Source organism: Daphnia pulex, chromosome 10 (assembly GCF_021134715.1).
Source record: "Daphnia pulex isolate KAP4 chromosome 10, ASM2113471v1".
In the NCBI taxonomy this organism is placed as follows: Eukaryota; Metazoa; Arthropoda; class Branchiopoda; order Diplostraca; family Daphniidae; genus Daphnia; species Daphnia pulex.
The window spans coordinates 11979216-12005917 of NC_060026.1; the positions used below are offsets into that span (position 1 = coordinate 11979216).

The following is a 26702-nucleotide window of genomic DNA, read 5'->3' on the forward strand; positions in this document are numbered from 1 at the left end:
GAAGTAAGCCAACTACATGTACAATTTGAAAAATGTCGTGTTATTTCATTCTAAATTATTTTCAATTCTGTAACTCAGTTACAAGACGATAAGAACGGACTTTTAAATTAAATTTGAAGAAGTTTAGTTAATGTGTTTAAGGATTCAACTTAATATCGATGCGTAATTGAATCGATCCTCGATGAAGGAAGGCAACGTAGCCAGCTCCATCTGTCTTCTTCTAGCTCTCGTTGGAAAGGTTGCGGCATTTTGGTGAGTAAAATTTGTTTCTGAATCCAAGTAAATGTTAAACATCTATTTCTAGACATTGCGAGAAAGAATTCTAAAAGATTCGTCTTGCTCTCAACTCGTTGATCGCATTGAAATAATATAGGTTGTCTTTTTTAATTTGACAGGCTGAATTTACTTCGCCGCTTGTAACCTTCAACATATAAAACCAAGATGGGTCGTGTTATTCGTGCCCAACGTAAAGGTGCCGGAGGTATTTTCAAGTCCCATACGAAGCATCGTAAGGGAGCACCCAAGTTTCGCCCTGAAGATTTCGCTGAACGTCATGGATACATCAAGGGAGTCGTCAAGGTATGTTTCTTGGATCAGAAATGAGTTTGACAATGTGGGGGGAAAGCAGTGATGTAAACATATAATCCAATGCTGAGGGGCTATGATATTCATTCATCTAGAGGTTGTTTCTGAGAACTCTATTTAACTTGAAACTTTTACTGTCAGTTCTGACAAGTGGTTAACGAAAAACATTTTCTAAATTAGGATATCATCCATGATCCTGGTCGTGGAGCTCCCCTAGCTGTGGTCCACTTCCGTGACCCCTACAGGTACAAGACCAGGAAAGAGAACTTCTTGGCTGTTGAGGGCATGTACACTGGTCAATTCATCTACTGCGGCAAGAAAGGTATGCATAACACCTTGGTTTTTAAAATATGGGAACACAGTGATGTAAACTTAATATCCAATGCTGAGGGTCTATGATAATCATTCATCTAGAGGTTGTTTCTGAGAAAATTAAATACTTTTATTTTTAGTGTTTGTCTGAAAGGAAAAGAGTAAATTTGTTTTTTATCTTAATACAGCTACCCTCCAGATTGGCAATGTTTTACCTGTTGGCACCATGCCTGAAGGTACTATTGTCTGCAACGTTGAGGAGCAACACGGTGACCGAGGTACCCTTGCCCGTACATCTGGTAACTACGCCACCGTTATTGGACACAACACTGACACGAAAAAGACCCGTGTCAAGCTGCCTTCTGGAGCTAAGAAAGTCGTTTCTTCCAGCAACCGTGCCATGGTTGGTAAGTTGAATTCGAAAAACGCGTTATAAATACTTGGGCTATGATGAAATGCAATTCATCCATCTATGAGAATAATGATCTTTAACTAGAGGCTGTTACTGAGCAGATCAAAATATTATTAGTCTTGATCTTTTCAAGACCAATTCTTAATCACTTTCTGTTTTCTCGGTAGGTATTGTTGCTGGTGGTGGACGTATCGACAAGCCCATCTTGAAGGCTGGACGTGCCTACCATAAGTACAAGGCTAAGCGTAACTGCTGGCCAATTGTCAGAGGTGTAGCCATGAACCCCGTTGAGCATCCCCACGGAGGTGGTAACCATCAACACATTGGTAAAGCTTCCACCGTCAAGAGGAGTACTCCTGCTGGTCGCAAAGTTGGTCTTATCGCTGCCAGGCGAACTGGTCGTATTCGTGGTGGCAAAGTTGAAATTAAGGGTGATGATTAAACATGTTGTCATCTTGTACCTCCTACCAATACACGTCGGAGCAGACCAAAATATTTTGTTAAATTTCATTCGCATCTGATACATTACATTCGTTGAAAGAAAAATACTGAAGTCAAACGTTAAGTTATGTTGTATTCATTCATCCAATTTAAGAGTTGGTTCATAGTTCTTATTGAAACTTAACTTGAGGACAAGAGTACAAGACATGTTTTTCCAATAGCGAAAAACTTTATTTACAAAAATCATCGCGCAGCAAACCAATGTCTTATCGAAAATTCAGTTAGGCAATTGGGAAAACCAGTTTAATTTTAAGGAAGCAAACTCGAATTAAACTAGGCCACATATGTATACACTTTCCTATAAAAATATGTAAAAAATTTTTTTAGCTCAAGTCTTTTTGATAAAATAAAATGTTTCTTATAGCACCTGTCCTCAGGAGTGCGAGCCAAGTATTCACGTTCAATTAAGCCTTCAATTCGTTTCTTAATAATAACTGGCGAAGGCAGAAACCGGCTTTTCAATTGTTCAGTAACTTCGCTTACCAACAAGTTGTGCTAATAACAATAAAAGTCAGCGACCCATCCCATTTCAAATTTTACGGTGTAGTTTACCTGCATAGATTTTCTTGCTTTCATAATGCGTACAATGGCTGCTTCAATTTCGTGTTTTCGGTCTTCGTCGACCTTGGAACGCGTCTCTTTTCTTTCAGGCTCTGATTCTCCCTTGGCTGCGACTGTCTGGATCTTCACTCTGCAATTCAATATTGTTGGTCGTCAAATAATAAATTTTCTAGATCAATTGTAAAACAAACCTGTGGAGTTTTGACGTGAAACTATCGTTGACGGCAAAGATAGAACTCGGGAGGATGTCTTTACCCTTGGGACTTTTGACAAGAACGCGTTGAGTCGGTTTGCCCATCGCAAGCGATTGCAATGCACGATCCAGATCTTTTTTCGGAACGTCAGTTTCATTCATGATATCCTATAAACAGCATCAAATATGATGAATAAGAAATCATTAAGTTCTACGTGCTCTTACTTCGTAAGTTAGCCTATCTCGGGTGTTAAACAGCATAAGAATACACATCTGATAGGTTGAAACGGAGATTATGTGTTTTCGCGGTCCATTAGCTGATGACGAGGGTGTTGACGAGCTGGGGCCATCACTTCATGGAATCAATCGAAACATTCGATAAGATATGCTCAGTATATAGAGACAACATATAAATGTTCTTACGTTTTTTCTTTTGTCTCAGACTCCTCTCGTCTAGGTCCATAAAAGATTGCGCTCAGATCAGCCGACCCTAGAGCGGGTTGTAGCGTCAACTGTCGCCCACTGTGCTTTGCTAAATAAAATCGGCGAAAGACCTCAAAAGCGTTGCGTGGTGCCAATGGTAGTGTACAAGTAGCTGACGATTGTGTTGGCCAGAATCCAGTTGTTAGTACGCGAACACTCAAGTCCACTCCGTAAAGGGAGGTCTAATCAATAATCGATGGTTGGAAGGCCGTTTTATAATTGCATTTTTTTACTGGATATTTCTTACCCCAGAAGTTTGAATGTGATTTTTGAAGTCTTCCATGAGCATGTTGGAGATAGACATATCCTTGAACATGCCCTCTAATTTCGAGGTAAATTGACACCCACATTCAGTCTAACAAAGTAATTAAAATGTTAGTACGAGCTCAATAAATTGGAAATGAATAAATTACCTTCAGCTTAGAAATCATGTTCTTCTCGCTATCATCGCTAACAGATTTGTTCAGCAGCAGGCGCTTGGCCAAATGTTGTTTATAATAACGCTCGAAAATATCCTTTTCCTGGAGAAAACGGAACAAAACCATGGTTTTGTCGAGCACCAGTTCTATGTCCTGCTCTGTCATTCCTTTAACGCCCTTCTTGAGCTTGTCATCGATAAAGAGTGATAGATATTCGGGAGATTTCAAATTCAAATTAAGAAAATATTCAAAATCTGAAGAGATCATTTTCTTAAAGATTGGATCGTTTACGAAGGATTTTCCCAGAAATGTATCATAGCGATCCTTAAGATCTAATAGACTCTATAGTGTCATTAGAAATCAAAATGAAAGAAATCATTATTACAGAGAGAAAAAAAGGTAAATTTTAATAAAAATACCTGGACAAAATTCAATGCATTGGCACCGGATTCGTCGACATTAACCAGTGCTTTGCCTTCTTCTCGTAAATGCGCGCTGACACAACTAGCCATGGTTCGCAAACCATCCGCTACACGACCCAACAACTTGTACATACAGTGTAAGTCGTCAGTTTTCTGGCATTTTAACATGTGTACTACACCAGAATTTTCCATCTAGTGTGAAAACAAGAATTATTTTTCTGTATAGCATTTTTTAAAACACACTAATCTAAGTTTTACACACCTCAACAATCGTTTTCATGTGTTTCTGTATAAGTTCCTCTTCAACTACTGCAACAATACGCTGCTCGGTCGACTCATCCAAATAATGTTTGGCTCTTTCCGATTCTTCATTAATGCGCGCCTCGACTTTCTTTATGTAAACTGAAGCTGAATTCTCCCCTAAAAACCGCTGACTCTCAGACTGTGAAAGCAAAGTAAAAAAATAATTAAATAAATTGTAGAAAAATTAACAACCAAGTTTTTGTACCCTGTAGAATTCTGCAGATTGAGAAAGAAAAGGTCTTTCAAAATCCTCTTCATAGACAGCTCGACTGTCTATACCCAGCACCATGAGCATTTGACAAGCTGCTCTAACAGAAAGCTTATCTGCAACTTCTCCTTTACGCTCTCTGACAACCATTTCCAAAAGAATATGCCTTAGGTGGTCACGAATGCCTCCATAACGAACAACCTTATAGAAAGTTCAATTAAAATCAAATCCAACAATAAACTATTGAATTAGGCACTTACTTGATCACGAAAAATAATCAATCCAAGATTGTAAACATTATCAACATTATTTTGTTGAACATAAACTCTGTCCATGTACATGAGGATGTCACGAATCATAACCATAGATGTTTGATGATCACTCCATGCTTGATTTAGAATGTGAAGGAAATTGTTGTTCAAGGAAGAAAGCACATCTTGACGAACCTATGTGAAAGTGATCAGGCAAAATCTTTAGTAAAATTGAAAATTTTTTGAGCAAGAAAGATATTACTTTAGATTCTAAATGATGAGTAACAACTTCTCTAAGGCCATTGTACAATCTCTCTCCATGTTTGTGTAGAACCATTGTGTATGCATTTCGGTAAAGTTCTTCAAAACTAAGACCAGAGTTATTCTTCTTCTGAATTTCTTGAATGGCATTCTTCAGTAAACTCCAAATATTTTCCACATACCTCTCGTCCATCGTCATCTTTATTGAGAAAAACAAGAAAACAATAACAAAGATATTCTAATGCCAGAATGAAGTGTTATAATAAACTTTACAGGGAATGCACGAATTCGCATTTTTCCTTCTTTCTTTGAACCGCCGCCGAGACCACCTTTCATCATCGTGAAACTCACTCAAATTTAAATAACGAAACGAAAAAAATACAAGTATCGGCCAAATATTGATAGTTCCGAAACCTTTAAAACGTTTCCATCAAACTAGTTGGCCCCCCTTGTAAGCAAAAAAAACAGGGCAACCTAAAGGCTAACCTCTCTTTCCTTCTCTTCCTCAGAAAACTCAACGTTGTATTTTGCCATCTAGCGGCTAAATTGAAACACATCCATCTGAAGGACAATGAAAAATGGAAATCACCTCCACGCATTTTTTATTCTTTTTAAAATACGCATCGACATTGGCCACTCGCAAGAAAAAGACTTTATTAAATATCATTGATAAAAAAATTATTCGTTTGTTTCATTTCCGTTCAAAAAATGCTCATAATAATAGCTAGGGTTAAGGGTTGGCAGAAAATTGTGTTGAATATTTAAAAAAAAGGCACTAAAAGTAAAAAGTCACATTCACTGGAGAACTCGTAATGAATTATGCGCTTTGAGTCAGACAGTAGCATGCTCCTTGCTAATTTTACTAATATAAATGTATTTATGCATATCTGTGCCTGCCACAGCGCCGTGCGCATTGTCGTATTCTTAGGGAAATCTTAGCTCTTATCTCTTATTAAAAAAGAAAGGACTTAGGAAGGACTTACATAATTCGTTGTAATCTCGGATTCAAATTCTCTCAGCTTCGTTTCATTGAAACCCAATATCGCAAATAAATTAAGAAGGATTTATGCTTAGCCACCACGACAACGTCCAAAGACTTATTTATATTCTGAATAAACTATTATATAAGGAAAGCTATAATCAGGAGCTTTGTTTAACTTTAGCCAGTTTACTGTTGTTTTAAAACCAAGAATATCCATAGACTAGAGGTTTTTATTTACTAAAATGGAATGAAGAATGGAGGATGGGGGAAAAAGTGTTAGATTGTCATTCATGTTCTTATACAAAGCACTTGTGTAGGTAAACATCCGATCGCTTCCAGTAGTTTCCACTACTTTTTAAAGGAATCATCATATCTACAAAGGCTAAAGACTCAAACAAGATGTAACAATTAACACCACACCACACAGCACACATTATGAATCCAAGCTTAGTTGGGGGCTAGCCATATTCAGATGGTTATCAATCATCTGAAAAAGTTCAGGGGGTTGAGGAACTCTACCAGTTTCCATTTTAGACCAAAGTGGAACATCTGTAACAAAAATAATGATAAGTAGGTAAGTTAATAGGGAAGTAATGAATTCAATGAAATCTCACCATTTAATGTGATTTCAAATGCTCCAGTTGAAATTAATTGGCCCTCAACAGCATTGCATAGAAAGAAAGTCATCAAGCACGCATAAAATTTGTTCTGCTGAGTCCACTCCCAAACTGAGGGAGTTTGCACACCTAAATGCTCAAAAATATTGGTTCCCGACACCACTACAAGGATGAGCAGTATTTTCAAAATTCCCTGAAACAAGCAATTATATCATGATAAAGAAGGGAGTTTGTTAACTGTATGTTTAAAACAGACATACCAAAATAGATGCAATCTTTTGGTTTAAATAGGGTGGAGGATGGTTCTCTCCTTCGATTGCCAAAGATGGGTATTTCTGTTGCAGAATTACAGCATACTGCTCAAATACCTTGCGGTAACCTCAGGAAGAACTGTTAAAGTTGATTATTAATTTATGAACATGAATAACAGAAAAATTCACATTATTTTTACCAAAAGGTGAACTTTATTGAAGGCCCAGCGAATCGATTAAAATGCAAGCTTGGAATTTCTTTAGATTGCACCGAATTTTCTTCTGGCTGCACATCAGCCGGGAGAAAAAAATCTTTCATTGCAAATGCAATGAGTAGAACTCCCAAGCCAATAATTGGCGCACGACTTCGATCAGCCATTTTTTTTAGCTGAAAGAAAAGAGTTTCTTTTATTAAAAGATGATTCGCTTCGTTATAAGACCATAATCCCACTGATTGAATGTATGACTGCCACACGCTGATTAGGCTCTCGTTGTCGTAACTCGCACTAACTTGCTAGTCATTGTGTCAATAAAATACCGGACGACCAGTGGAACGTCGTAACGGCGGCGCGTGGTAAGTAGTGACATCTATAATTTTGGTTTGCATCCATAATTAAATTTCACGCAATAGTAAATAACGCATAAAAGTCAGCTTTTAATGTATGTAGAAAGTTTTGTGTGGCTAAATAAACAGAGAAAATAATGGTGTTAGTTTCTATAAATCGTCCTTGTCGCCCTGTCCATCAATTTAAAGGTTTTTAAGTTGCGCTTTTCTCATTAGCCAATAACCGGTCAGCTGCTCGTGTGCCAAAAAATTGGTGTCGTTGATAATATGTTTGATAGATTGAAAACGGGCGCTTGCCGGTTGGGTCTCGAGATGGTATAGGATAGTGACACAGTTGATTTATGGACATTAATGGACCAATATTGAAGATTAGCGGTCTTGTTCAATATAGGCTAAGCTGTAAGTAAAGTGAATAATTAATGCGTCAAACAAAATGAGTTTTCAACGTCGTGCTTATTTCTATCAAAATTCAAATTTAGCGAAAAAGTCTGCGCTGATTCTCATCACCTCAAGTAAGTCAATAATCTTTCGTGTTCCGAATCTTCCGTGCTCTAACAGAATCAAAGGCTTATTACTATAATAATTACCAGTGAATATCATTCAATTTTAAATAACTTTTCATTACATTTATCGTCTACTATACCGAATTTTTGAAACACTCAGTATGCTTGTCATTTGGAGTAGCCGCGCCACCGCCGAAACCATCGTTGCCTAACAATTTAGAAGATCATAGAATCAGTGAAAAACCATTCACAATCAATTGTATAAGTCACGATACCAGCTTCACTTGTCCGATAAATTTCAATCTGGAAATCAAGGTAAAAAAAAATAACACTAAGACTCTTTCAAAAAAGAACCTGCGTTATTGTCTAGCTTGATCATTACAAACAGAATAAATCCCACAACGGTCGTTTTTTGGTTAGCATTAAAAAAATTAATGGTATCTTCAATGTCAACTTGGCAGTACAAAAAGGAAGCTATTTAAACACGGGGTCGTATAGTTGCCGAACAAAGACGTCAAATCATTACATTTACATTTTAGTTGAAGGTATAAAATATTCCTTTACTATACTTAAAATGTATTATATCCTTGATTGACTCAGAAGTAAGCAGAGACACTTATTTTGTTAGATCCGTATCATTTGTTTCCAACCATGAAACCTGTTTACCAAATTGATGGGGTTGAATCCGTAATTCCGTGCAAGCCGACACATCCGGTCGTCAGGATTCAGTTACTCCAAAAGATTTTCCTGAAAAACACGACGGACTTGAACACGGTAAGTTCATCTTCAAACATCATCTGATATTCAGCGGCACTTTCGTCCTAAACAGCTAATCGAAAGTTTAAGTGGAACAAAAACATCGTGTTGTTGTTCGTGAAATGTGTAACCTGTTGCATGTTTTTCGGCACTCAGACGAGGATCGTCTGCCCGCCTAAGGAAAAGCAGGATGCCAAAGATAAGAATGACCGAATTTCGACACATGATGCGCTTCAGGGATTCCGTTTATTGGACCCAGCTCAAATAGCGAATGTTGAGGGTATCTATGAATGTCGGGCGGAAAAACGATCATTTAACGTGTCAGAAATTCAATGGGGTGTACGATTTAAAATCATCCCCTGTCCAGACGACGGTATAAACGAACCTATTTTGTATATTGTATCAAATCCTTCCCAACCTATCTGAGCAATCTACTTTTATTTTTAGAACGACCTCCCGCAACAGAATCGGAAACGGGCAATTTTCAATTTTCGACGTCGTTTATTCTTTCTTCAACAATTGCATTTCTTGGATTTATTACTCTGTTTAGCTTGGCGATAGTTCTGATCAAGGTGCAATAAAGAATTTTTTCTTATTCAAATTAAATCAAACATTTTACGGGAAAATTAATAACATTTAATGAATTAAAGATTAAATTAGAATCGCGAGAAAAAGAAACGGCTGAAGACCCTCGCTGGGAATTCCCTCGATGTCGTTTGAAATTACGTAAGTGAAATTGTATACTTAATTTTCGTCGTTTTGCTTTAATTTTTTTAATTGGAGTATTATAACTAATTTTAATGAATAATTCAACAGAATCTCAATTGGATGTCGGTTGCTTCGGACGCATCCTGAAAGCAGAAGCAAAAGGGATCGTACCCAATGAACCCGTGACTACAGTGGCGGTAAAAACTGTTCATTCAAATGACGACTTCAAAGCTAAACACGGTCTGCTAGAGGAATTCAAAATTTTGTCCCAACTTGGACGTCACCTCAACATCGTCCATCTTCTAGGCGCCTGCACAAAATACACGAATAAAGGTGAAGCATATAATTATTGACAAAATAACAACTTTTGAAAATAATAAAATCATTCCTGATTTGATTTCGCAGAACCTTTGTTGATCGTCTTCGAGTATTGCCCGTTCAGTAATTTGCGTGCACATCTGATAACTTTCCGTCACAGATTTTTCAGCGAATTGAACGAATCCAGGAATCTGATTCCTCGGAATCATTTTCACGGTCAAAATAATACCGAGAACCGCACTTTCAGCACTCGCAATCTCATTTACTGGGCATATCAAATTTCTCGCGCTATGGCATATCTTGTTGTCAAAAAGGTATTACACTTAAGTCGTTAATATGTCAAACAGTAAATGATTGTTGAAAACGTAGGTTTTACATAGAGATTTAGCGTTACGTAATATCCTTCTTACCGCTAATAACATTGTTAAAGTGTCGGATTTCGGCATGTCACTACAAACTCATTCCGGCATCGAATCACGAAATAACGAAGTATGTAGCACTGCTATTTTCAGTATATTCTTAATTCAAAATTGTCATATTACTTAACCAGGAATTGTTACCAATTAAATGGATGGCGATTGAATCGCTGAAAGATGGGCTATTCAGCCACCAGTCTGACGTGTGGTCCTTTGGTGTGGTTCTGTGGGAACTGTTCACCTTGGGGGAAACACCATATACCGTGTACGCCAAGGCGAACAAAGATTTCTTGGTACGAATTTTGTTGATGGGGAGGCGACTCAAAAAACCCACAAACGCACCCGAGTTTGTCAGCGCGATCATGTATTCCTGTTGGCGCTCGGAACCTCTACAACGACCCATTTTCCACGAGCTGGAAAAGATGTTTTACGCCCAACTGGAACCTCATGCCGTGCTCGAGCTAATGAAATTGGATGAAAATTACATCAAAATGAGCAGGGAACGAGATATGGAAACGGATACTCCCTGTTGCATTACCGTGGCCAAACATGATTCAAATTGTTTTGATTGATTGTAATTGAACACCGAAGCTGGATCTTGGTTTTCTCTTTCTTCTCTTATTTGAGCTTATTGCATACCATATTACGTTACATGCAGATATCTTTTTTTATTTCATTTTTAACAACACCTTATATGATTTCTTATATAACGTTTTATTGATTCCCTATCTACGTATATAACCCTAGTTTTCAACTTGCTTTACATAATTCCATTATCTGATTTTCAATTATTAAGTTCTTATCAACCAATGCAATCTTACGAACAAATTATACTTTACGGACGATTTACTGGTATAGAACTTATACAAGTGACTTCAGACGACCACAAATATAGAAACCATTTAATATCGGACGATCCTAGAAGTTCAGTGCCAGTCAGTGACTTTGAATAAACTAATTGCAATTATTTCTTCTTAAACCCCAGTGGAAAAAATAGTGCCATACAACTGCAGATAAATGTAAGTAAGTCATAAGTTAAGTTTATTGCGAATATTTTCCAATTTATTTTTCTGCGCAGGTCGGGATCGTACGGTTACTGACCTATGGAACGATTGGGAACGTTGACCTTTTGCGGATGCTGACCTGCCGAACGCTGACCTATTTTTAGACCGTTTATTTTCCAGAACCTCATTGACCTATCTCAACCATGCAGATCACTATCTTGTCTGGTTTCCAGTGCAAAAGGGGAACCTTTTAGGATCTATGTCTATTCAGTCAAAAACTTAACATAAAAGGTCGCCCATATACCTTACAAATATCAAGCCGAACGTGTGGACTCCAGTCGCGTTTGTGTAAATGATCTTGTTGAAGAACGCGAGTCTTACTTCTTAAGAGCGAGCGGATTGTCCGCGAAACATATAGTACCTGTGGTATAAAAGGATAGAGAGTCAGTCGCAAGTGTCCTTCCCAAGAACACTATAGCAGAAGTAAAAGCTCGTTAAGACTTAGTGCGCTGCAATCCCATTTTAAAATGGCCAACAATTCCAACTTGCGAACCGCGGGTTTCGTTCTATTGTTCGTGTTGCTGCTGATTGTGACTAATTCAGAAGGAGCAGTTATTAAATCCATCGATTCCAACAAAAGTATAATGACACAATCAGTTGAATTGTTACAGCGGTTTTATAGAATTGTATTTTTTATTTCAGATTCTTTATTGGTAAAACATGGCGAGAAAACCAGTAAAGATCCACTGGCAATTGAAAATAAAGCGGCCTCTGAGGTCCTTGGCATAACCGATCCTACTTTAGCCTCAGCAAGCGATATGGCAGAGTTTCTTCTATCGATTGTTGCCAACGTATTGACAATCTGGGGATTCGGACAACAGCAAGATTCTAACAGGCAAGCAGCCATCGACAAAGAAACGGAAGAAACTCAAACCACTAAATTAGTTGGAAAATGGAACTCTACTCTGGATGATCTAAACACTCGGATGGACGATATTAAACGGTCATTGCGGGAATTGAATTGCCGTTTGGAAGCACCCCAAGCGATCAAAACTAAAGGCGTCGTCAGTCAAGAGTGTTTGCCATTTGTTCAACCACTTGTTTCACCATCGACTAGAATCCTGTTGGCGCCGAAGCAAACAAGTTTGTTAAAGAAAACCGATATTCTGTCAACGCCTCAATATTGGTTAGGACTGAGGAAATGATTTCAGTTTATTTAGAATGACTTTAACTATTAAATACTATTTGCATCTAATGTGTAATGCAGTCGTGGAAGTTATTTCTTTGGTGAAAATATACGAAACGAATTTTAAAAATGTAATACAAAACTGAAAACTCAAATCAATTCTTGGCGCTTTTTTCTTTTTACAGTTTAAATTCAATACTAGATGGCGCTGAACGCACTGCAACATGTAAACAAACTGATGCAACCATCACAGTGATGACGATAAGTTGTGTTAAAACTTAAAATCATTTTGTCAGTGTGTATGCTGCCCAAAAGACTAAAACACTCACACACACGTTGAATGATACTCGTTTAGTTATAACTGCCGGAACGATATCGTCTTTCAAATCCGAGAAATGGCAAGACAACGGAGAGGAATCGAAATGGGTGTGTTGTTACTCATGTGGCAACTGCTCAACACTGGGCTGGAAACATTTCCACCAGTTACAATTTTAGTGGTGGCGGGCCAGGTAATGGTTTATTGATTGCATAATTACATTTGGTTGATTAATATTGTTACCTCTTTTATTTCAGGTTTGCTTATATATGGGTTTGATACCGGTTTCATGGGATGCTGGTGGGGTCTGCCTTAGTGCCCAGGCTGTTTTGAAATGGAGGGAGTATGAACGTCTAGTGCTGTCTGCCTTGGAGCATGCTGATGATCTTCATCTCTACTACAATATGCTCTCATTCCTGTCGAAAGGTAGATCATTGGAGAGGCACTTCGGAAGCCCCTACTTTGCTTACCTCCTGAGTGTGTTCACAGTGCTGACTAGCGTCACCTATGTGGGACTAGAAGTGCTATTAAGTGAATTGCTTCATGACAAACAGCACTATAAAACATGTGCCATTGGATTTTCTGGAGTCATATTTGCCCTTAAAGTCTTGACGACATCTTATTGGGAAAGCGGGTATCGTAGGTACTTTGGTATCCGCGTCTCTGGGAAGTACGCTGTATGGGTGGAATTGATTGCAATTCAGCTGATGGTTCCCAACACCTCGTTTGTGGGCCACTTGGCCGGCATTTTAGTGGGCGTTGCCTACACTCAAGGGCCTTTAAAGTTCATCATGGATCTTCCCATTCACGCCATTGGATTTGTGAGTGGCCCGCAAATGGCTCAGCCGCGTAGTTACAGTGATTGGGGTTCGGGAGTGAGTGGATACGGAGCTGCTCAGCCGAGTACTTATGGGTGGAGAGTTGGGAGTGACATCAACGATGCCGATTATGATGAAGCAATGAGACGAAGCTACGAGACTCTTCAAAATGAAGACACACCCAGAACTTTCAACCCGGATGATATGCAACCAGATCAAGATGAGATCAGAAGACGAAGGTTAAATCGTTTTAATGTCTTATAATTAATTTTATCATTATTTAGGCGCGTACACTCAGCTGGTCTAAACTGTTTGATTGATGTGATCTGTAATATTTGTTTCTTCCATCCTGTATACTAATTGAGCCAATACATTTGTGATAATTGCAAAACAAGTTTTTATTTAAATATCAGAACAGGACATTAGTTTTCTTCCAGTATTATCATAGCAGTTAACATAGTGATAAATCCTTAAAATATTAGAGGTCATCGTGATAAAAGGAAATTGTTGGAAGCAATCTTAGATAATATTTGTAGTCGCTTCTCGTTGAGCTTCTCGAACTTCCATCTGGAATGGCACTACCGCAACGTACTGAAAGTCGCCATCGGTAGAAAATGTTGAAGTGAAATCATTTCTAGATGTAAAGGTCGTAGAACATGACTCGTAATTTCCAGTAGTTTTGGACTGGGCTGACGATTTGCTTTTTGATTCCATCGGTCGGCTCTCTGACTTGCCAAGACCAAAACATTTCAGCCACAGTTTACGTGCAGATGGATCCCTACCAACATAGAGGACGAAGATGATGAAGCCCTGCAGAGATGATGTTATACAAAACAAATAGGAGAAAATCACGGCATTGGTTGCGCCGATAGCGAAAAATCCAAAAATCCAATTGAGTCCCAACAAAACAAAATTCAGGAAGGAAGCCAAAAGTTTATCTCTCATCAGTTTACTTTCGGTTTGATTGGTGCGCAGTCCACGTCCGGCGGCGATAATGCTCCTAACCACCAAGACGAATATGGTCAGATTTATTAACATGAGAAAAACAAGAGGGCCCAGCACTGCCGAATAAAAGGCGATTGGGTGACTTAACCAACAATACTCTTCGCTTCCTGTGTACGAATCCACGTCATAAACAAGAACAGAAGCGACGGGAATAATTGGAAAACCCCATGCTACGATTGACGCTTTTAACAAAAAACGAGGCATGTAAGACCCAAACACTTTGACGAATCGCTGATATTGATGATAAGCTTCAACCGTCATCCAGCAAAAGCCAGACAACAGGAAGTAGTGCAAGAATATGCCAACTAATCGGCAAACGTCAACGTTTTTGACTGAATTTACACCGAAGAATGTCAAGAGTAAAAATATTAAGGCTGCTGATAATTGAAACAGGATTTTGTGACCCAAAGGTTTCCGCCATGACGGGAATAAGATGAATGTCGCCAAAATGAGTGACAGTCCTAATATAGAAGCTGAAGAACCGATAATAGTTATGATATTTAAGATTCCTCCATGAACAGTGCACTGCAGTTCTTTCTCCGAGCGACTGATGAGAAGAGTGAAGGTGGACAAGTGATTGCAAAGACAAATTTCCATGCCGTTTTGATTTGTGCCATTGTACCAACATCCGTCGGTGGACCAACCACCCTTTCTTAAATCCATTTGATTGTCCCAATACACGCAGCGGAGGAGGTGTTTGTCTTCTTCCGGAGTCGAACAATTCGGCTTGAATAAAATTTTAATCGGTTTATCTAGTCGGGCTGGAGCAGGATTCAGACAAACTTGAACCATCCCGCCATTTCCAGTATACAAATCCTCACTTCGCGACCATCCGTCTCGTTGAGATGCATCAGGTGTAAAAACTTTGGATTTAAATTCTCCGGTCGCTGCTGCAGCGTCAACTAATCGGGTGTTGGGATAAGCGATGAACGTAACTTGTTCCTTTTCATAAATTTCTTGGAATGGAAGATAGACAACAGCGTTTGATTTCTCGATCTCTTCATTTGTCGGATATGACGAAAGAATCCTTGCTTCAACAATGGTCTTTTTGATGGTTGTCACAGTAAATCCGATAACGTCGCTATCGTTCACACGATTCCACGATCCTGCCGCTATGCATGGCTCTTTCACTGGGAAATTTCGCTGTGATGTAGTACTTTCGACTGAATCTGTCACGTCGATTGTAGCCAGCATTTTTTCGGTCGCTTGAGCCAAATTCGAAGAAAATGGAGACGACTTTTGAGCTCCAATTAGGATATCCGTCTTTACATCGTTTATCTATAATTAAATGCAAAAATATACGTTGATTGTGGGAATTCCTAAAAGTTAAATACACACAATGTTGCTAAAACTTTACTTCCTTAATGATGGCTATCATGTTGCGGAGGTTATCTTCTTTTGGGTCCTCACTAATGTAAGAACAGCTTTGCACTAAAGTTTTCCCAAGTAAATCTACTTCAGCTACAATGGGATTCCAATCGCTGATGTTTTGACGAATGATCTCTAGAGTTTGACTTGAGTTATTCGTGTTAATGTTAGCAAGTATCTGGAAAAATCCTGAGGTTTCAACACATAGTGATCCATTTGCATCCGACTAAAATAAACAAAGTTAAAGACAAATGTATAAATCTTTGTTTGGAATTTATGAAGTAGGCTAAAAACCTTATTTGTATTCCTTTCTAGCGATTCCCAATAAAGGCCACTGGAACGATCACCAAGGCATCGCCGTCTTAGCATGAGCCCGTCCCGAGTGACACAATGTGGAGCTGAAGCGACTCTGGACCCCACAGTTGATTGCGGCCAATGAAGTTCGTCAGTCCAGTTCCGCGGTTGACCTGAAAATCCAATTAATTCCCCTTTTGTCGACGTTATTTCTCCATGGCAGAAATCTGTCGATCGCACGCTAAGAAAATCGAGATCGGCTCCGGGTGGTCTAACATCACTACTGCTGTTGAACTTTTCAGAAAAGAACTTGCGAACATCCTCCATAATAGTTGCCTCGTCGTCGGGTGACCAAGGATTACCATGCCCGTCCATTCTTCCCATTAAGGAATTCAGATTTATGAGAATGCGATACTTGACAAATAAATGCTGGTTGGGAAAAGGTTCAGATTCAAATGCCACGGGTTCAGAAGCAGAGAGTAAACTATCCGTGTAAAGAGGATAGAGTTTGACGAATTCTCGGACGAACATGTCATGTAAGGATCGTTTGAATGCTGCCCTTTGACTGCTACTAGCTTCAAAAGTTGCGTCGTGAATTTCACTTGAGTAATTTACAGTTCGATGTCGTAGCCACACAATTAGAGAAGAAAAAGATTCGTTTCCGTATGGATTGCCAGAGATAATCCATGAAGCACGTATAGTTTCAGGTGACCATTCGTCCCAGGTTTCGCAACTAATTTCTGCCGTTTGCCATTCCATAGCGTCAGGAATATCAGACTCGTTTATTTTGTGATTGATCACGGCGTCGCTAGAATTGAATATATCTGTTGAGATGGAATTGTCAAAGAAACAAATTACCCCGGATGGAGCGGATTCAGACGAGGTTTTGTTTATTTCACTTATTTCTATCGGTGGAGATTCAATTGGATTTTTATCTTCGGTATTGAGTAAATCCTTTTCCTTGTTCAGCATTTCAGGCCGATACGTTTTGTCCAGACGAATTTCAGGAACTTTTTCTTGCAGGGGAATTATTTCCTTTTGGCAAATAAACGCATTAAGGTGAGCCTCAACGGGCCAGACTTTCCACTTGATCCTAGAAGATGTGTGGATCTCATTGGCAGCAATCTCCGGCAAAACTATTAAAGAGACTCCGTAAGTGTCGTTATAAAGGCTTGCATTTCCAATATCCAGTCCAGTTTCTTTCCCGTAATTCCAATCAGATTGATCTATCCATTTGAATCCGTTGTCGCTCCTCTTTAATCCAATCCAAAAATCGGACGTTTGAATAAGATCGTCGATAGAGAAGATGTTGAATAAAACTGCTAGTGCCGATGGCTGACTGGCTGTAGCAAGTCGCGCACCGTGATGTTTTTCACATTCAGTTTCAGCTTCGTCGAATGTTGAATTTGTTTCGGAGCTGTTAAATATTTTATAACACAAATTCCTGTCGGAAATTAACGAAGAAGTTAACCAGCCCGACGGGCACTGGCCGCGCAATGCAAAATTCCTGTTCGACTCTTGGAAATGAGATTCGTTCCATTTCATTTTGGGTCTCACGCAAATCATAGGGAAGGCGTTCTGGCAAGAGACGCTTTTCAACGATTTGGTTTCGGTGTCTAATGCCAAACAAGATAGCGAAGCATTGAGCTGGCTCCAATCAGCCTGCAATCCCGAACGATTGACAATCGATTTCATTTCATCACCCCACGAGCTTCCTTGAAGACCTGATACAATTAATACGCCAAATTAATTACTGGATATAGTAAATAATATTTTTAGCATTATTATGAAGGCTACTTGTAAAATTCCAGGGCCAAACAGGCCAAAGCGGTCCAAGAGTCGTCCTTCTTTGCACCGGAAGCCACAATTCTTTAAATTTTATGGTCGAATACTTGCTGAGGTGTTTGTTCTGGTCCAGCCAATCAAGTGAGAACTTTATCCAACCCAATAAATCCCACGAAACGTCCGTTTCGTCATTTTGGTAATCAGCTGTGCATTGAGTAATACTCTTGGAGAAATGCTGGGGAGGAATTATTTTAACACATCGTTTCTTGTACTTGTCAAAAGGAGTCATGCAGCTAACAAAATTCTAATTTTGGTCCATTAAATAATAATTACATTACACATATGCATAAATAAGGTAAAACAAAAAGTGACTTACTATAGCGGCCTGTTTCCTGTCATTAACCATAGACATTGTAATGTTCGTAATCCAGTCAAAAGTTTGTTTTTCTGATTCGTCGATAAAGTCGATATTCCTTAGTAAATAGGTGGGCAAATGTTGAGGAATATCGTCTTCGCCCTTGCGTTAAAATAAATGTCGTATGCAGCGTTACAATCACAAATTTAATATAATTTAGTTTTAGCGCTACAGCTACCAGAGGTCCGATTCGAGCATAGAAACGGAATGTGTCGATAAAACTGTTGTTAACATGCGGAACGAATTGCGGTAGGTCAATATGAATAGATGGTACCACTTTACTTATTGAATATTGATCTTTCAGCTAAACATGAATCCGGGTTAATGTGGACAACATACAATGGACAAAAAATTAATTTAGATATTGCAGAAATGTATGAAAAAATACAAATAATAATTTAAAAAAAAATACCCGATTCTTCATTTTATTTTTTATGAATATTTTGGCCTGCGCAAAATCCATAAGAATAATAGACCTATTCGTAATCAATTCGATTCGTACGGTAAGAAATTGTCGTGAAGACAAAATAATTTCTTCTGATCGGCATGTTTTCCCCGTAGAAAAACAAAAGATTTCACAGGCTACTTTTCCGAGCCAGTTCACAATCAAAGTATTGTTATCTGTGCGTGCTAAAGTCTCTTCGCCAAACAAATACTGGAACGAGGATTGAAAAATATGTTGTAGGAACAATACATAATAATTAATAAACAATAAAAATGTACCTAAAGTAAAATACTATATATAGATAGAACTACTCGATACCTTTTTTCCATCACCATCTGGTTTGTAGGCTCCGTTTTTAAGCCAACGGTAGTGCGTCTTTGAACATTTTGCCAGCGTATCGTTTGATACTGTACAGTGCAAATTGAAATTGGATTCGCTTGATGGCTCGATTAAAAATAAATCCGAATGTTTAATCCTCGAAAATTCTCCCATCGGAAGCAATTCAGGCAAAGTATTATTTATTTCTGTACGTATCACAAAAATTAGATGTTAGAAAAATCAATTATTCAAAAAATCGGACACAATTAAAACTCAATAAATTTGACAAATATCTATACCTAGTAAAGTCGTATTTTTCGGAAAGTATTCCTCGTTGACTGTTAACGGCCTGAGGCAGATAAAATTGAGTCGTGATGAACAGTTCATTAACTTGAGGGAGTTGTCTTTATTTTGCGTGTAGCAAAATTGGCCCTCAAAGCTTTTCGTTTTCAAGTATTTAGTTTCCTCACTAATTGCGGTTATGTTTGTTTCTTCATCTAAAGCAGGACGAGAAAATATTAAATAACAAGAAGTCCTCATTCAAATAGGTATTATATGAAATTACGTGGGACATGAGTCATCCACTGAAGCCGACTTTCTACCCATCCCAAACCTATCCACAATCTTGTTGATGAAGACGGGGAACTACGAATTAACTAAAATATACCAAACAAATTGCTATTTCGATAATGCGAAAAAAGTAGCCTAATCAAATAATAACGAAACAATTTAACCTTGAAATCGTTTGAATGACTTAGACCTCCACTGCGCTGGAAGCAGTATGCGGAAGCTTCGTGCCAAGAAAGACGCATTGGAGGAATCAAGAAGCAAAGATCCGTTCCTGTTGAACAATTCCAAGGTTGAGCCACTTCCAGCGGTTCTGCCGCACTAGAGATTACGATGAATGCGATAATGTAGCAGAACAGATCCAGATTAAGATGATTCATTTTTTTTTTCAAATTCTAGCAACTAGGATTGTTATTGAATTAAGTAAAGTAGTAAACTGTTACTGGCGAAAGTTTTTGAACAACTGTTCACAATTACGGAATGGTTTCTCATTTTGTCTGTTTGTTTCTTGGCTTTGATTAAGTAAATCTTTGGATAGTTCCTTGATGTCAGTTATCAAGACCACATCCTTCCGCTTCTAATGTTTAATAAAAATCAACCTTCACGACCAGATTTTATTAGAGCAAGGTCTCCGTTTTAAACAACATGAAATAAAAATTCTATAACACAGCGGCAGAGTAAATTACAATTAACCTATTAATACTAGATCTGTATTCAGGCGCGTTCTATTATCTTGAGTGGTATCAGCGGGCAGCGGCGTCTACACGTAAAATTGCAGAAATTCAATGTATGATTCAAGACACACAGTAGTTTTGGCATGAATACAAAATTTTGTTGAATGTTAATTACATCAGTTTGCATTCTTTGTTGGTTGTCGTTGAGCTACTCGAACTTCAATGCTACAAGGGACTGCCATAACGTGTTGAAAATCAGAAAAAGATGTTCTCAGTGGAGAAGTTGGACAATTTTCTGTTGTGGTAGTAGTAAGACCAGATTCGGACGTTACATCATAGTAGAAGGCACTATTTCCAAATTTTGAATCAGGGGATTTGGCTTGGAGGATATTCGACCAATTCCTAGACTTTGACGCGATAACTCCGATACACATAAACCAATGTTTACGTGCAGATGGATCCCTACCAACATAGAGGACGAAGATGATGAAGCCCTGCAAAGATGATGTTACACAAAACAAGTAGGAGAAAATCACGGCATTGGTTGCGCCGATAGCGAAAAATCCGAAAATCCAAGTTAGCCCCAACAAAACAAAATTCAGGAAAGAAGCCAAAAGTTTCTCTCGGATCTGTTTACTTTCGGACTGATTGGTGCGCAGTCCACGTCCGGCTGCGATAATGCTCCTAACCACCAAAACGAATATGGTGAGGTTTATTAACATGAGAAAAACAAGAGGGCCCAGCACTGCCGAATAAAAGGCGGTTGGATGACTTAACCAACAATACCCTTCGCTTCCTTTGTACGAATCCACGTCACAAATAAGAACAGAAGTGACGGGAATAATTGGAAAACCCCACGCTACGATTGACGCTTTTAACAAAAAACGAGGCATGTAAGACCCAAACACTATAACAAGACGTCGATATTGATAATAAGCTTCGACCGTCATCCAGGAAAAGCAAGACACCAGAAAGTAGTGCAAAAATATGCCAACTAATCGGCAAGCGTTAACGTTATCGACGGAATCCACACCAAAGAATGTCAAGAGTAAAAATATTAAGGCTGCTGATAATTGAAACAGGATTTTGTGACCCAGAGGCTTCCGCCATGACGGGAATAAGATGAATGTAGCCAAAATGAGTGACAGTCCTAAAATGGAAGCTAACGAACCGATAATAGTTATGATATTTAAGATTCCTCCATGAACAGTAGACTGCAGTTCTTTCTCCGAGCGACAGACAAGAAGGGTGAAGGTGGATAAGTGATTGCACAGACAAATTGCCATGCCGTTTTGATCGGTGCCTTCGTACCAGCATCCGTCGGTAGACCAACCACCATTCCCTGAATCCATTTGTTCGTTCCAAAACACACAGCGGAGGAGGTGTTTAGTTTCTTCCGTAGTTTTAGATTTCGGTCGGAATAAAATTTTGATGGGTTTATGCAGTCGTGGTGGAGCAGGATTTAGACGAACTTGAATCATTCCGCCATTCCCAGTGTACAAATCCTCACTTCGCGACCATCCATCCGGTTGAGATAAGTCATATGCGAAAATCGGAGAAGAAAACTTTCCGGATGCTGCCGAAGCGTCAATTAATCGGGTGTCAGGACAAGCGGTAAACGTTATTTGCTCCTTTCCAGTATCGAACTGTTGAAATGGGAGGAAGGTAGCGACGTTGGAATCTTGAATATCTGCATAACTCGTTGACGAAGTCAAAACAGTCGATTTAATAATAGCGTTGTTGTTTGTTGTGATGGTAAATCCCATAATGGTCTCATTCTCATTCCAACGATCCCACGATGCCGCCGACATAAACGGCAATTCTAATTTGGTTCTTTGAGATGTCATCTCTCTATCAAATGGGTTGTTGACTTTATTCGTATTGATTCGGGCAAATAGATTTTCAATTGCCCCCGCCAAATTCGAAGAGAAGGAAGGAGAATGCTGAGCTCGAATCAGTGTGCCCGTGTCCAAATTGTTAATCTATTTAGATATTGGAATTAGTATAGATGGAATTAATCTATTTTATTGTTTTACTTGTTGAATGATGATTTCGAGATTCAAGAGATCTTCTTCGTTGAGATCGCCCTCTATGTAGTGAACGCTTCTGAATAAGGACTGAACCAAAAGATCAATTTCTGCTATACTGGGATTCCAATCGGTGATGTAATGCCGAATATCATGCAAAATCTGGCTCGAGTTTTCCATGATCATCGAAGCAAGAAGCTGTTTGAAAAGCAAAATTTTTATTTGGACTATCGTCTTCCTTGAGACAGTAGTTAAGCATAACCGCACTGATATTTTTAAACAATCCCTTAAAATCGTCACGTCCTTTGTTATGAAAGTTAATCCAATAATTGATTGGACTGAGAAGGCTTATGCTCCTCAAAAACGTATTCAAACGGAGAGTTCCTTGTGGGTCCTACAGATCGATAACTTTGATTAAGTGAAGAATAGAAATAGGAGTAATATACGACATAATATACAGCGTACCATGTTGGCCAAATGAGCATAGAAACTGAAGCTTTTAGTAGAACTTTCAGGATGAGAAAGAAATGGTAGAGAATCTAGTTGAAAATGTGGTACTTGTGAAATAGTTGTTCTATTTCGAAGCTAAAAAATTGATACCGAATGACATTACTCAATAGATAGTAATCGGCGCTCCAATAACATAGATACCTCTGAATGAATGACTTTCTGGAAAAAATTATGCGCCACGGAGAAATCGATAACGGAGTTGAATTGAAATTCCACGCGTAGACTAACAGATTCACGCAAAATTAAAATTGCTTCTTTAGATCTGTACGCTTTTCCTGAAGAAGAGCAAAATACTTCACAAGCAACTTTCCCAAGCCAATTCAATATCCAAGATTTTCTTCCTTCTAGTGAAATCTCTCCAGAATCTGAAATTCTCTGTATGAAATGATTATTAGTACGCAAAAAAATATTTTTCGTTTTTTGTCACTACTATATACCCTATATCCATAAACTTCCGGTTGATAGGCTCCATTTTTCAGCCATCGGTAGCGAGTTGAAGAGCAGTTTGTATTTGTAGGAACGTTACAAAACAAATCAAAATATATCTCTGTCGACGGTTCGACTACCAAGAACGGGGAATGAGTCTTGAATTTTCCAGAAGGGATCAATTCTGGTACAATCGCACCTAATATCAAAACTCCGTTATTTCGCTGTGATGCTTCTTGTGCTATGAAATTGTAATAACCCGAAGCCATTTGAACTTCTGGAAATTCTTCTCCCACGCTTCTCTTCGCCGGCACGAGTGCTGGCATGATGCACATGTAGTGAAGTTTTTGCTTACAGAAACCCTCAGTAACAATTCCGTTCCGGTTCATAAAATAGCATAAATTAGCAGGATCGACTCGTCTTCGAGCATAAAAGGTAGTTACGTTGATATTGGTTTCCTCGTCTAAAACAGTAGCGCGAACCATTGAAGAACAATGCTTAGCTATTTAAAAATTTAAATTACGTGGTATATGAGACATCCATTGGAGCCGTCCATCTACCCACCCCAAACCTGTCCACACCAACATTTCTGATGAAAACCAAATCGAGGAATGAAGGATCAGCTATTATATGCAGAAAAATTACAAGTCTTAATCAATATAATCCCAAATAAAAACTTAATCAATCAAAGTAATACCTCGAAATGGTCCGAATGAGCAAGTCCTCCATGGCGTTGGTAGCAGTGATCGGAAGCGTCGTGCCAAGAACGGCGCTCTTCAGAAATCAAGATGCAAAAACCCGTACCAGTTGAGCAGTTCCATGATTGCGGAGCCGCATGCGGCGCACCAGCAAAATAGATTAGCAGCAATTTAAAAAAATTGGCGATTAGATCCATTTTGGCCATAAGATGACTTACAGACGACCGACGGTAAGTCACTAGTATTTTTCGGAAAACGACGGTTACTTTAACCACCAACGTTCCCAAAACAGATTAAAATTTACTTCGTACTACGTTGCATTATCCAAAAACAAACAATGAGAACCACAATTATCAGCACACAGTCATTCCCACATCCTTAATAAAACTATGCATTACAACTGTAACCAAAATAGGTAGAAGAAACCATAGCCTAGAGCGCAAACCACAAGTCAAGGTTGCGAAATGGGTACTATAGGATAGATAAATATATGGTTTTTTACTAAGGTAGGCTTAATGTTTTCCATTTGAAAATCAGAAACTTCCATTTTTACTTGCACTTTGCACACTGTACACAATGGATGAGTATGGAATTCGATGGATTAGGGCTTTCGATTCGCCTCACAAGGTCGAACAGACAACCCAGAATCTGATTCCTCCACCACCATGCCTAGATCTTCTAACAGGGAAGGCTGGACTACTCCTTGCCGAGTCATGGAGCCGATCACTTCTTGATTTGCAATATTCTTCTCACACAAATTTCGAATTGCCAGGATTGACCATTGTTGAATGAAAGGGTTTCGGGCGTCCAAGTTGCAGCACTCTAGAAGTGGGGCGATGGCTTCGAGTTCACGGATTCGATCTTGAGCAGAAGGATTCTTGTAGCTTAAGTTGCCGAGTAAACGAACCAAATTACATTTGAAATTCAAGGCGGGATGAGGTTCGACCGATCCAAAATGATCATTGATAGTCGTAAAATAGTTTGATCCTGATTGGCCCAGACTATGTATGCTCCGTAGTAAGTCTGACAAAGCGAAAAGAATATTATTCTTACGACAATTTTAAAGGAGTTATAAGTTATACCAATAGTTGTAACTAAGAGATCGTCATCCAGAAAAAGTTCTCGATGACAAACATCACCAGAAGAAGATTTAGCTAGGATTTCAACAAGACTGGTCGCTTCCATGGCTTCCAGATCCAACGAGGGATTCTCGCAAGTTCGCAAAATTAGGCTAGCTCTTTCTAAAAAAAAAATTAATAATTTAAAATTGTGTAACCAAGAGGTAGATTTCCTTCAAACCTTGAAATAATCGGCTGAAAAATTGCCAATTTTGAACGTCCATGTCTTCGCATTCTGGAGAGAATTCTGAAATCTGGTGAAGAAGTAAGAGTCTTGTATGTATTTCTTGAAAGTTATACATATTTTCCAACATGTTTTGGTCACACATGAAGAGTTTGATTGCAAATTGTCTGTAAAAAAATGTAACCGATATTTATTAATGTTTAACAAAAATGTTGAAACTGTTTTACTCTTACGAATAAAGAATTCCTTTATGAGAAGACAAAATCAACTCAGCTGTCAGATCTCTCCACTTGTGGTTTGTTAACTCTTCTCTAATGGTGAGGGAATTTCTCAGCACACCGAACATGACAGAAGATGAGTATAAGCTTATTTTTTCATCTTCATGGGAAAGCAATTTACTACAGATAATCTGAAATCATATATCTAGATAGAATAATTTTGTTTTTCATAAGTCATACCTTAAATTAGATTGAAAACTTTCCCATATGATGTGGGATAAATTTGTATGTGTGTTCAATATGTTTCCAACACATTGAAGAATTACACGGGCAAGGACAATCTCTTCCACTGGAAACTCTTTTAATATGAAGCTTTCTAGTAGCTGATTGCATTTACTGAGCAACTGATTCCAAGTGTCAGGAAAGCTTTCCCAGTTTTTCCCACAACAATTTCTGAGAATGCGGGCACATTCAAGCACCAAGGGAACACCTACTGGTCTCTGGATGATTTTCAACAAAAGCTGCAAAATTTCATTTGGGATTGAAGACCTAAACTTATTTAACCAAAAATCAATCAAACAGTTAAGATGTGAGTATGATAAGACTTAATACCTAAAGTCATCTTCAACTGTCTGCTGAGTTAATGCCTGTAACTGGTTAAGTATGGGCTGATGATCGGTAGGGGACGAATTAAGATTAGCTAACCCTTCTTTTAACTTGAATTCTAATTCAGTCCAAAATGAATCTTTTGAGGAATTGCTCATATCGATTTTTTGGTTTTGCAGTAATGAGAGCAGCCGAAACCAATTTTTATGAAATCAAAATAAACACTTGTTGTGTTGAATTCCAACGTTGCCAACTGGTTGCCAATTTCACTCCTAATGCACAAGCAGCGCTTGAAATTTTGGTGCGAAATTTGAATTCGAGTGATTCGAGTACTTATTTTAATTAACTAAAGTAATTTCATAACCTTCGGACAAGTCCAAAGTTTAAAAGAGATGGGTAAACAAACTGTAAGCTACGCTTATGCGTGAGTGTGCAATAAACTGAAAGGAATTACTAGCCAAAGTAACCTCGAATGGGTCGTCTTTAATACCCACTCATTTTTCTATATCGATTACGAATTACTAAACAGTAACAATATTTGACTGGCTGTTCTCAGAATTATATACTGATGAATGAACTGATACGTACCCGGAACCCCATACGGCCATACATCGATTCACTATATATAGCGATCAACTATGGGAACTATAGTGAGTTTAACGACCGAGCAGAGCAGTTAGTTATACATTGCAT

General features: G+C 38.6%; 9 protein-coding genes across 10 annotated transcripts; 3 read left to right on the forward strand and 6 right to left on the reverse strand.

The window, feature by feature from the left end:
• Positions 1–137: 137 nt before the first annotated feature.
• Positions 138–1802, forward strand: LOC124205853 (60S ribosomal protein L8). 2 transcript variants are annotated; one of them, XM_046603384.1, is made up of 5 exons: positions 138–252; positions 396–579; positions 766–907; positions 1086–1304; positions 1477–1802. In XM_046603384.1, exons 2-5 carry the CDS (start codon positions 442–444, stop codon positions 1749–1751), a joined length of 774 nt encoding a protein of 257 aa, XP_046459340.1. In that variant the 5' UTR covers positions 138–252; positions 396–441; the 3' UTR covers positions 1752–1802. The 2 variants fall into 2 exon arrangements, with proteins under 2 accessions (XP_046459340.1, XP_046459339.1); XM_046603383.1 differs by having other exon boundaries at positions 218–279.
• A 61-nt stretch (positions 1803–1863) lies between these two features.
• On the reverse strand, positions 1864–5428 carry LOC124205847 (cullin-3-A-like). The gene is made up of 14 exons (XM_046603377.1): positions 5185–5428; positions 4913–5110; positions 4660–4845; positions 4397–4600; positions 4151–4330; positions 3886–4080; positions 3461–3808; positions 3295–3402; positions 2988–3229; positions 2790–2916; positions 2563–2732; positions 2363–2501; positions 2178–2305; positions 1864–2108 (listed from the first exon to the last, which is right to left on the reverse strand). The coding sequence occupies exons 1-14, from the start codon at positions 5248–5250 to the stop codon at positions 2084–2086; spliced, it is 2316 nt and encodes a 771-aa protein (XP_046459333.1). The 5' UTR covers positions 5251–5428; the 3' UTR covers positions 1864–2083.
• A 677-nt stretch (positions 5429–6105) lies between these two features.
• LOC124205855 (thioredoxin reductase-like selenoprotein T) lies at positions 6106–7278 on the reverse strand. Its single transcript, XM_046603385.1, is given in 4 exon segments — positions 6106–6442; positions 6508–6703; positions 6771–6889; positions 6962–7278. Coding segments are annotated over 4 exon segments (525 nt in total). The 5' UTR covers positions 7056–7278; the 3' UTR covers positions 6106–6326.
• Positions 7279–7609: 331 nt separating this feature from the next.
• Positions 7610–10664, forward strand: LOC124205849 (fibroblast growth factor receptor 4-like). The gene is made up of 11 exons (XM_046603379.1): positions 7610–7838; positions 7990–8144; positions 8218–8374; positions 8458–8603; positions 8742–8958; positions 9033–9157; positions 9236–9311; positions 9402–9626; positions 9699–9925; positions 9981–10100; positions 10162–10664. The coding sequence occupies exons 1-11, from the start codon at positions 7760–7762 to the stop codon at positions 10597–10599; spliced, it is 1965 nt and encodes a 654-aa protein (XP_046459335.1). The 5' UTR covers positions 7610–7759; the 3' UTR covers positions 10600–10664.
• Positions 10665–12417: 1753 nt separating this feature from the next.
• On the forward strand, positions 12418–13742 carry LOC124205852 (rhomboid-related protein 4-like). The gene is made up of 2 exons (XM_046603382.1): positions 12418–12726; positions 12791–13742. Exons 1-2 carry the CDS (start codon positions 12613–12615, stop codon positions 13613–13615), a joined length of 939 nt encoding a protein of 312 aa, XP_046459338.1. The 5' UTR covers positions 12418–12612; the 3' UTR covers positions 13616–13742.
• LOC124205846 lies at positions 13734–20045 on the reverse strand. Its single transcript, XM_046603375.1, has 11 exons — positions 19716–20045; positions 19547–19637; positions 19281–19478; positions 18982–19187; positions 18631–18873; positions 18397–18522; positions 18180–18320; positions 17816–18107; positions 16019–17742; positions 15714–15950; positions 13734–15634 (listed from the first exon to the last, which is right to left on the reverse strand). The coding sequence occupies exons 1-11, from the start codon at positions 19926–19928 to the stop codon at positions 13871–13873; spliced, it is 5235 nt and encodes a 1744-aa protein (XP_046459331.1). The 5' UTR covers positions 19929–20045; the 3' UTR covers positions 13734–13870.
• A 103-nt stretch (positions 20046–20148) lies between these two features.
• LOC124205848 (adhesion G-protein coupled receptor G6-like) lies at positions 20149–22476 on the reverse strand. The gene is made up of 3 exons (XM_046603378.1): positions 22259–22476; positions 20398–22204; positions 20149–20308 (listed from the first exon to the last, which is right to left on the reverse strand). The coding sequence occupies exons 1-2, from the start codon at positions 22433–22435 to the stop codon at positions 20399–20401; spliced, it is 1983 nt and encodes a 660-aa protein (XP_046459334.1). The 5' UTR covers positions 22436–22476; the 3' UTR covers positions 20149–20308; position 20398.
• On the reverse strand, positions 22476–24089 carry LOC124205851. The gene is made up of 7 exons (XM_046603381.1): positions 23883–24089; positions 23709–23808; positions 23445–23648; positions 23197–23384; positions 22901–23134; positions 22715–22834; positions 22476–22657 (listed from the first exon to the last, which is right to left on the reverse strand). The coding sequence occupies exons 1-7, from the start codon at positions 24087–24089 to the stop codon at positions 22619–22621; spliced, it is 1092 nt and encodes a 363-aa protein (XP_046459337.1). The 3' UTR covers positions 22476–22618.
• A 74-nt stretch (positions 24090–24163) lies between these two features.
• LOC124205850 (ataxin-10-like) lies at positions 24164–26307 on the reverse strand. The gene is made up of 6 exons (XM_046603380.1): positions 26016–26307; positions 25644–25952; positions 25419–25583; positions 25183–25352; positions 24966–25124; positions 24164–24906 (listed from the first exon to the last, which is right to left on the reverse strand). Exons 1-6 carry the CDS (start codon positions 26165–26167, stop codon positions 24485–24487), a joined length of 1377 nt encoding a protein of 458 aa, XP_046459336.1. The 5' UTR covers positions 26168–26307; the 3' UTR covers positions 24164–24484.
• Positions 26308–26702: the final 395 nt, after the last annotated feature.

Bases quoted from the DNA above. Each gene is read 5' to 3' on its own strand.
- LOC124205853 (XM_046603384.1), top strand. From the start codon at position 442: ATGGGTCGTGTTATTCGTGCCCAACGTAAAGGTGCCGGAGGTATTTTC. The intron at 908-1,085 runs GTATGCATAACA...ATCTTAATACAG, and splicing joins CATCTACTGCGGCAAGAAAG to CTACCCTCCAGATTGGCAAT. The intron at 1,305-1,476 runs GTAAGTTGAATT...TTTTCTCGGTAG, and splicing joins CAGCAACCGTGCCATGGTTG to GTATTGTTGCTGGTGGTGGA.
- LOC124205847 (XM_046603377.1), bottom strand. From the start codon at position 5,250: ATGATGAAAGGTGGTCTCGGCGGCGGTTCAAAGAAAGAAGGAAAAATG. The intron at 5,111-5,184 runs GTAAAGTTTATT...TTCTCAATAAAG, and splicing joins TGCGAATTCGTGCATTCCCT to ATGACGATGGACGAGAGGTA. The intron at 3,809-3,885 runs GTATTTTTATTA...ATGACACTATAG, and splicing joins ATGCATTGAATTTTGTCCAG to AGTCTATTAGATCTTAAGGA.
- LOC124205849 (XM_046603379.1), top strand. From the start codon at position 7,760: ATGAGTTTTCAACGTCGTGCTTATTTCTATCAAAATTCAAATTTAGCG. The intron at 8,959-9,032 runs GTATAAACGAAC...TTTTATTTTTAG, and splicing joins CATCCCCTGTCCAGACGACG to AACGACCTCCCGCAACAGAA. The intron at 9,627-9,698 runs GTGAAGCATATA...TTGATTTCGCAG, and splicing joins CACAAAATACACGAATAAAG to AACCTTTGTTGATCGTCTTC.
- LOC124205852 (XM_046603382.1), top strand. From the start codon at position 12,613: ATGGCAAGACAACGGAGAGGAATCGAAATGGGTGTGTTGTTACTCATG. The intron at 12,727-12,790 runs GTAATGGTTTAT...CTTTTATTTCAG, and splicing joins TTTTAGTGGTGGCGGGCCAG to GTTTGCTTATATATGGGTTT.
- LOC124205846 (XM_046603375.1), bottom strand. From the start codon at position 19,928: ATGAATCATCTTAATCTGGATCTGTTCTGCTACATTATCGCATTCATC. The intron at 18,108-18,179 runs GTAAGTCACTTT...GACCAAAATTAG, and splicing joins ACAGGAAACAGGCCGCTATA to AATTTTGTTAGCTGCATGAC. The intron at 17,743-17,815 runs GTAGCCTTCATA...TAATTGTATCAG, and splicing joins TTGGCCCTGGAATTTTACAA to GTCTTCAAGGAAGCTCGTGG.
- LOC124205848 (XM_046603378.1), bottom strand. From the start codon at position 22,435: ATGATCATGGAAAACTCGAGCCAGATTTTGCATGATATTCGGCATTAC. The intron at 22,205-22,258 runs GTAAAACAATAA...ATATCTAAATAG, and splicing joins TCGAAATCATCATTCAACAA to ATTAACAATTTGGACACGGG.
- LOC124205851 (XM_046603381.1), bottom strand. From the start codon at position 24,089: ATGGCCAAAATGGATCTAATCGCCAATTTTTTTAAATTGCTGCTAATC. The intron at 23,385-23,444 runs GTTATTACAATT...TTTTGATATTAG, and splicing joins AGAAGTTCAAATGGCTTCGG to GTGCGATTGTACCAGAATTG. The intron at 22,658-22,714 runs GTACGCTGTATA...ACTTAATCAAAG, and splicing joins ATGCTCATTTGGCCAACATG to TTATCGATCTGTAGGACCCA.
- LOC124205850 (XM_046603380.1), bottom strand. From the start codon at position 26,167: ATGAGCAATTCCTCAAAAGATTCATTTTGGACTGAATTAGAATTCAAG. The intron at 25,584-25,643 runs GTATGACTTATG...GATTATCTGTAG, and splicing joins AGTTTTCAATCTAATTTAAG to TAAATTGCTTTCCCATGAAG. The intron at 24,907-24,965 runs GTATAACTTATA...TCGCTTTGTCAG, and splicing joins TCTCTTAGTTACAACTATTG to ACTTACTACGGAGCATACAT.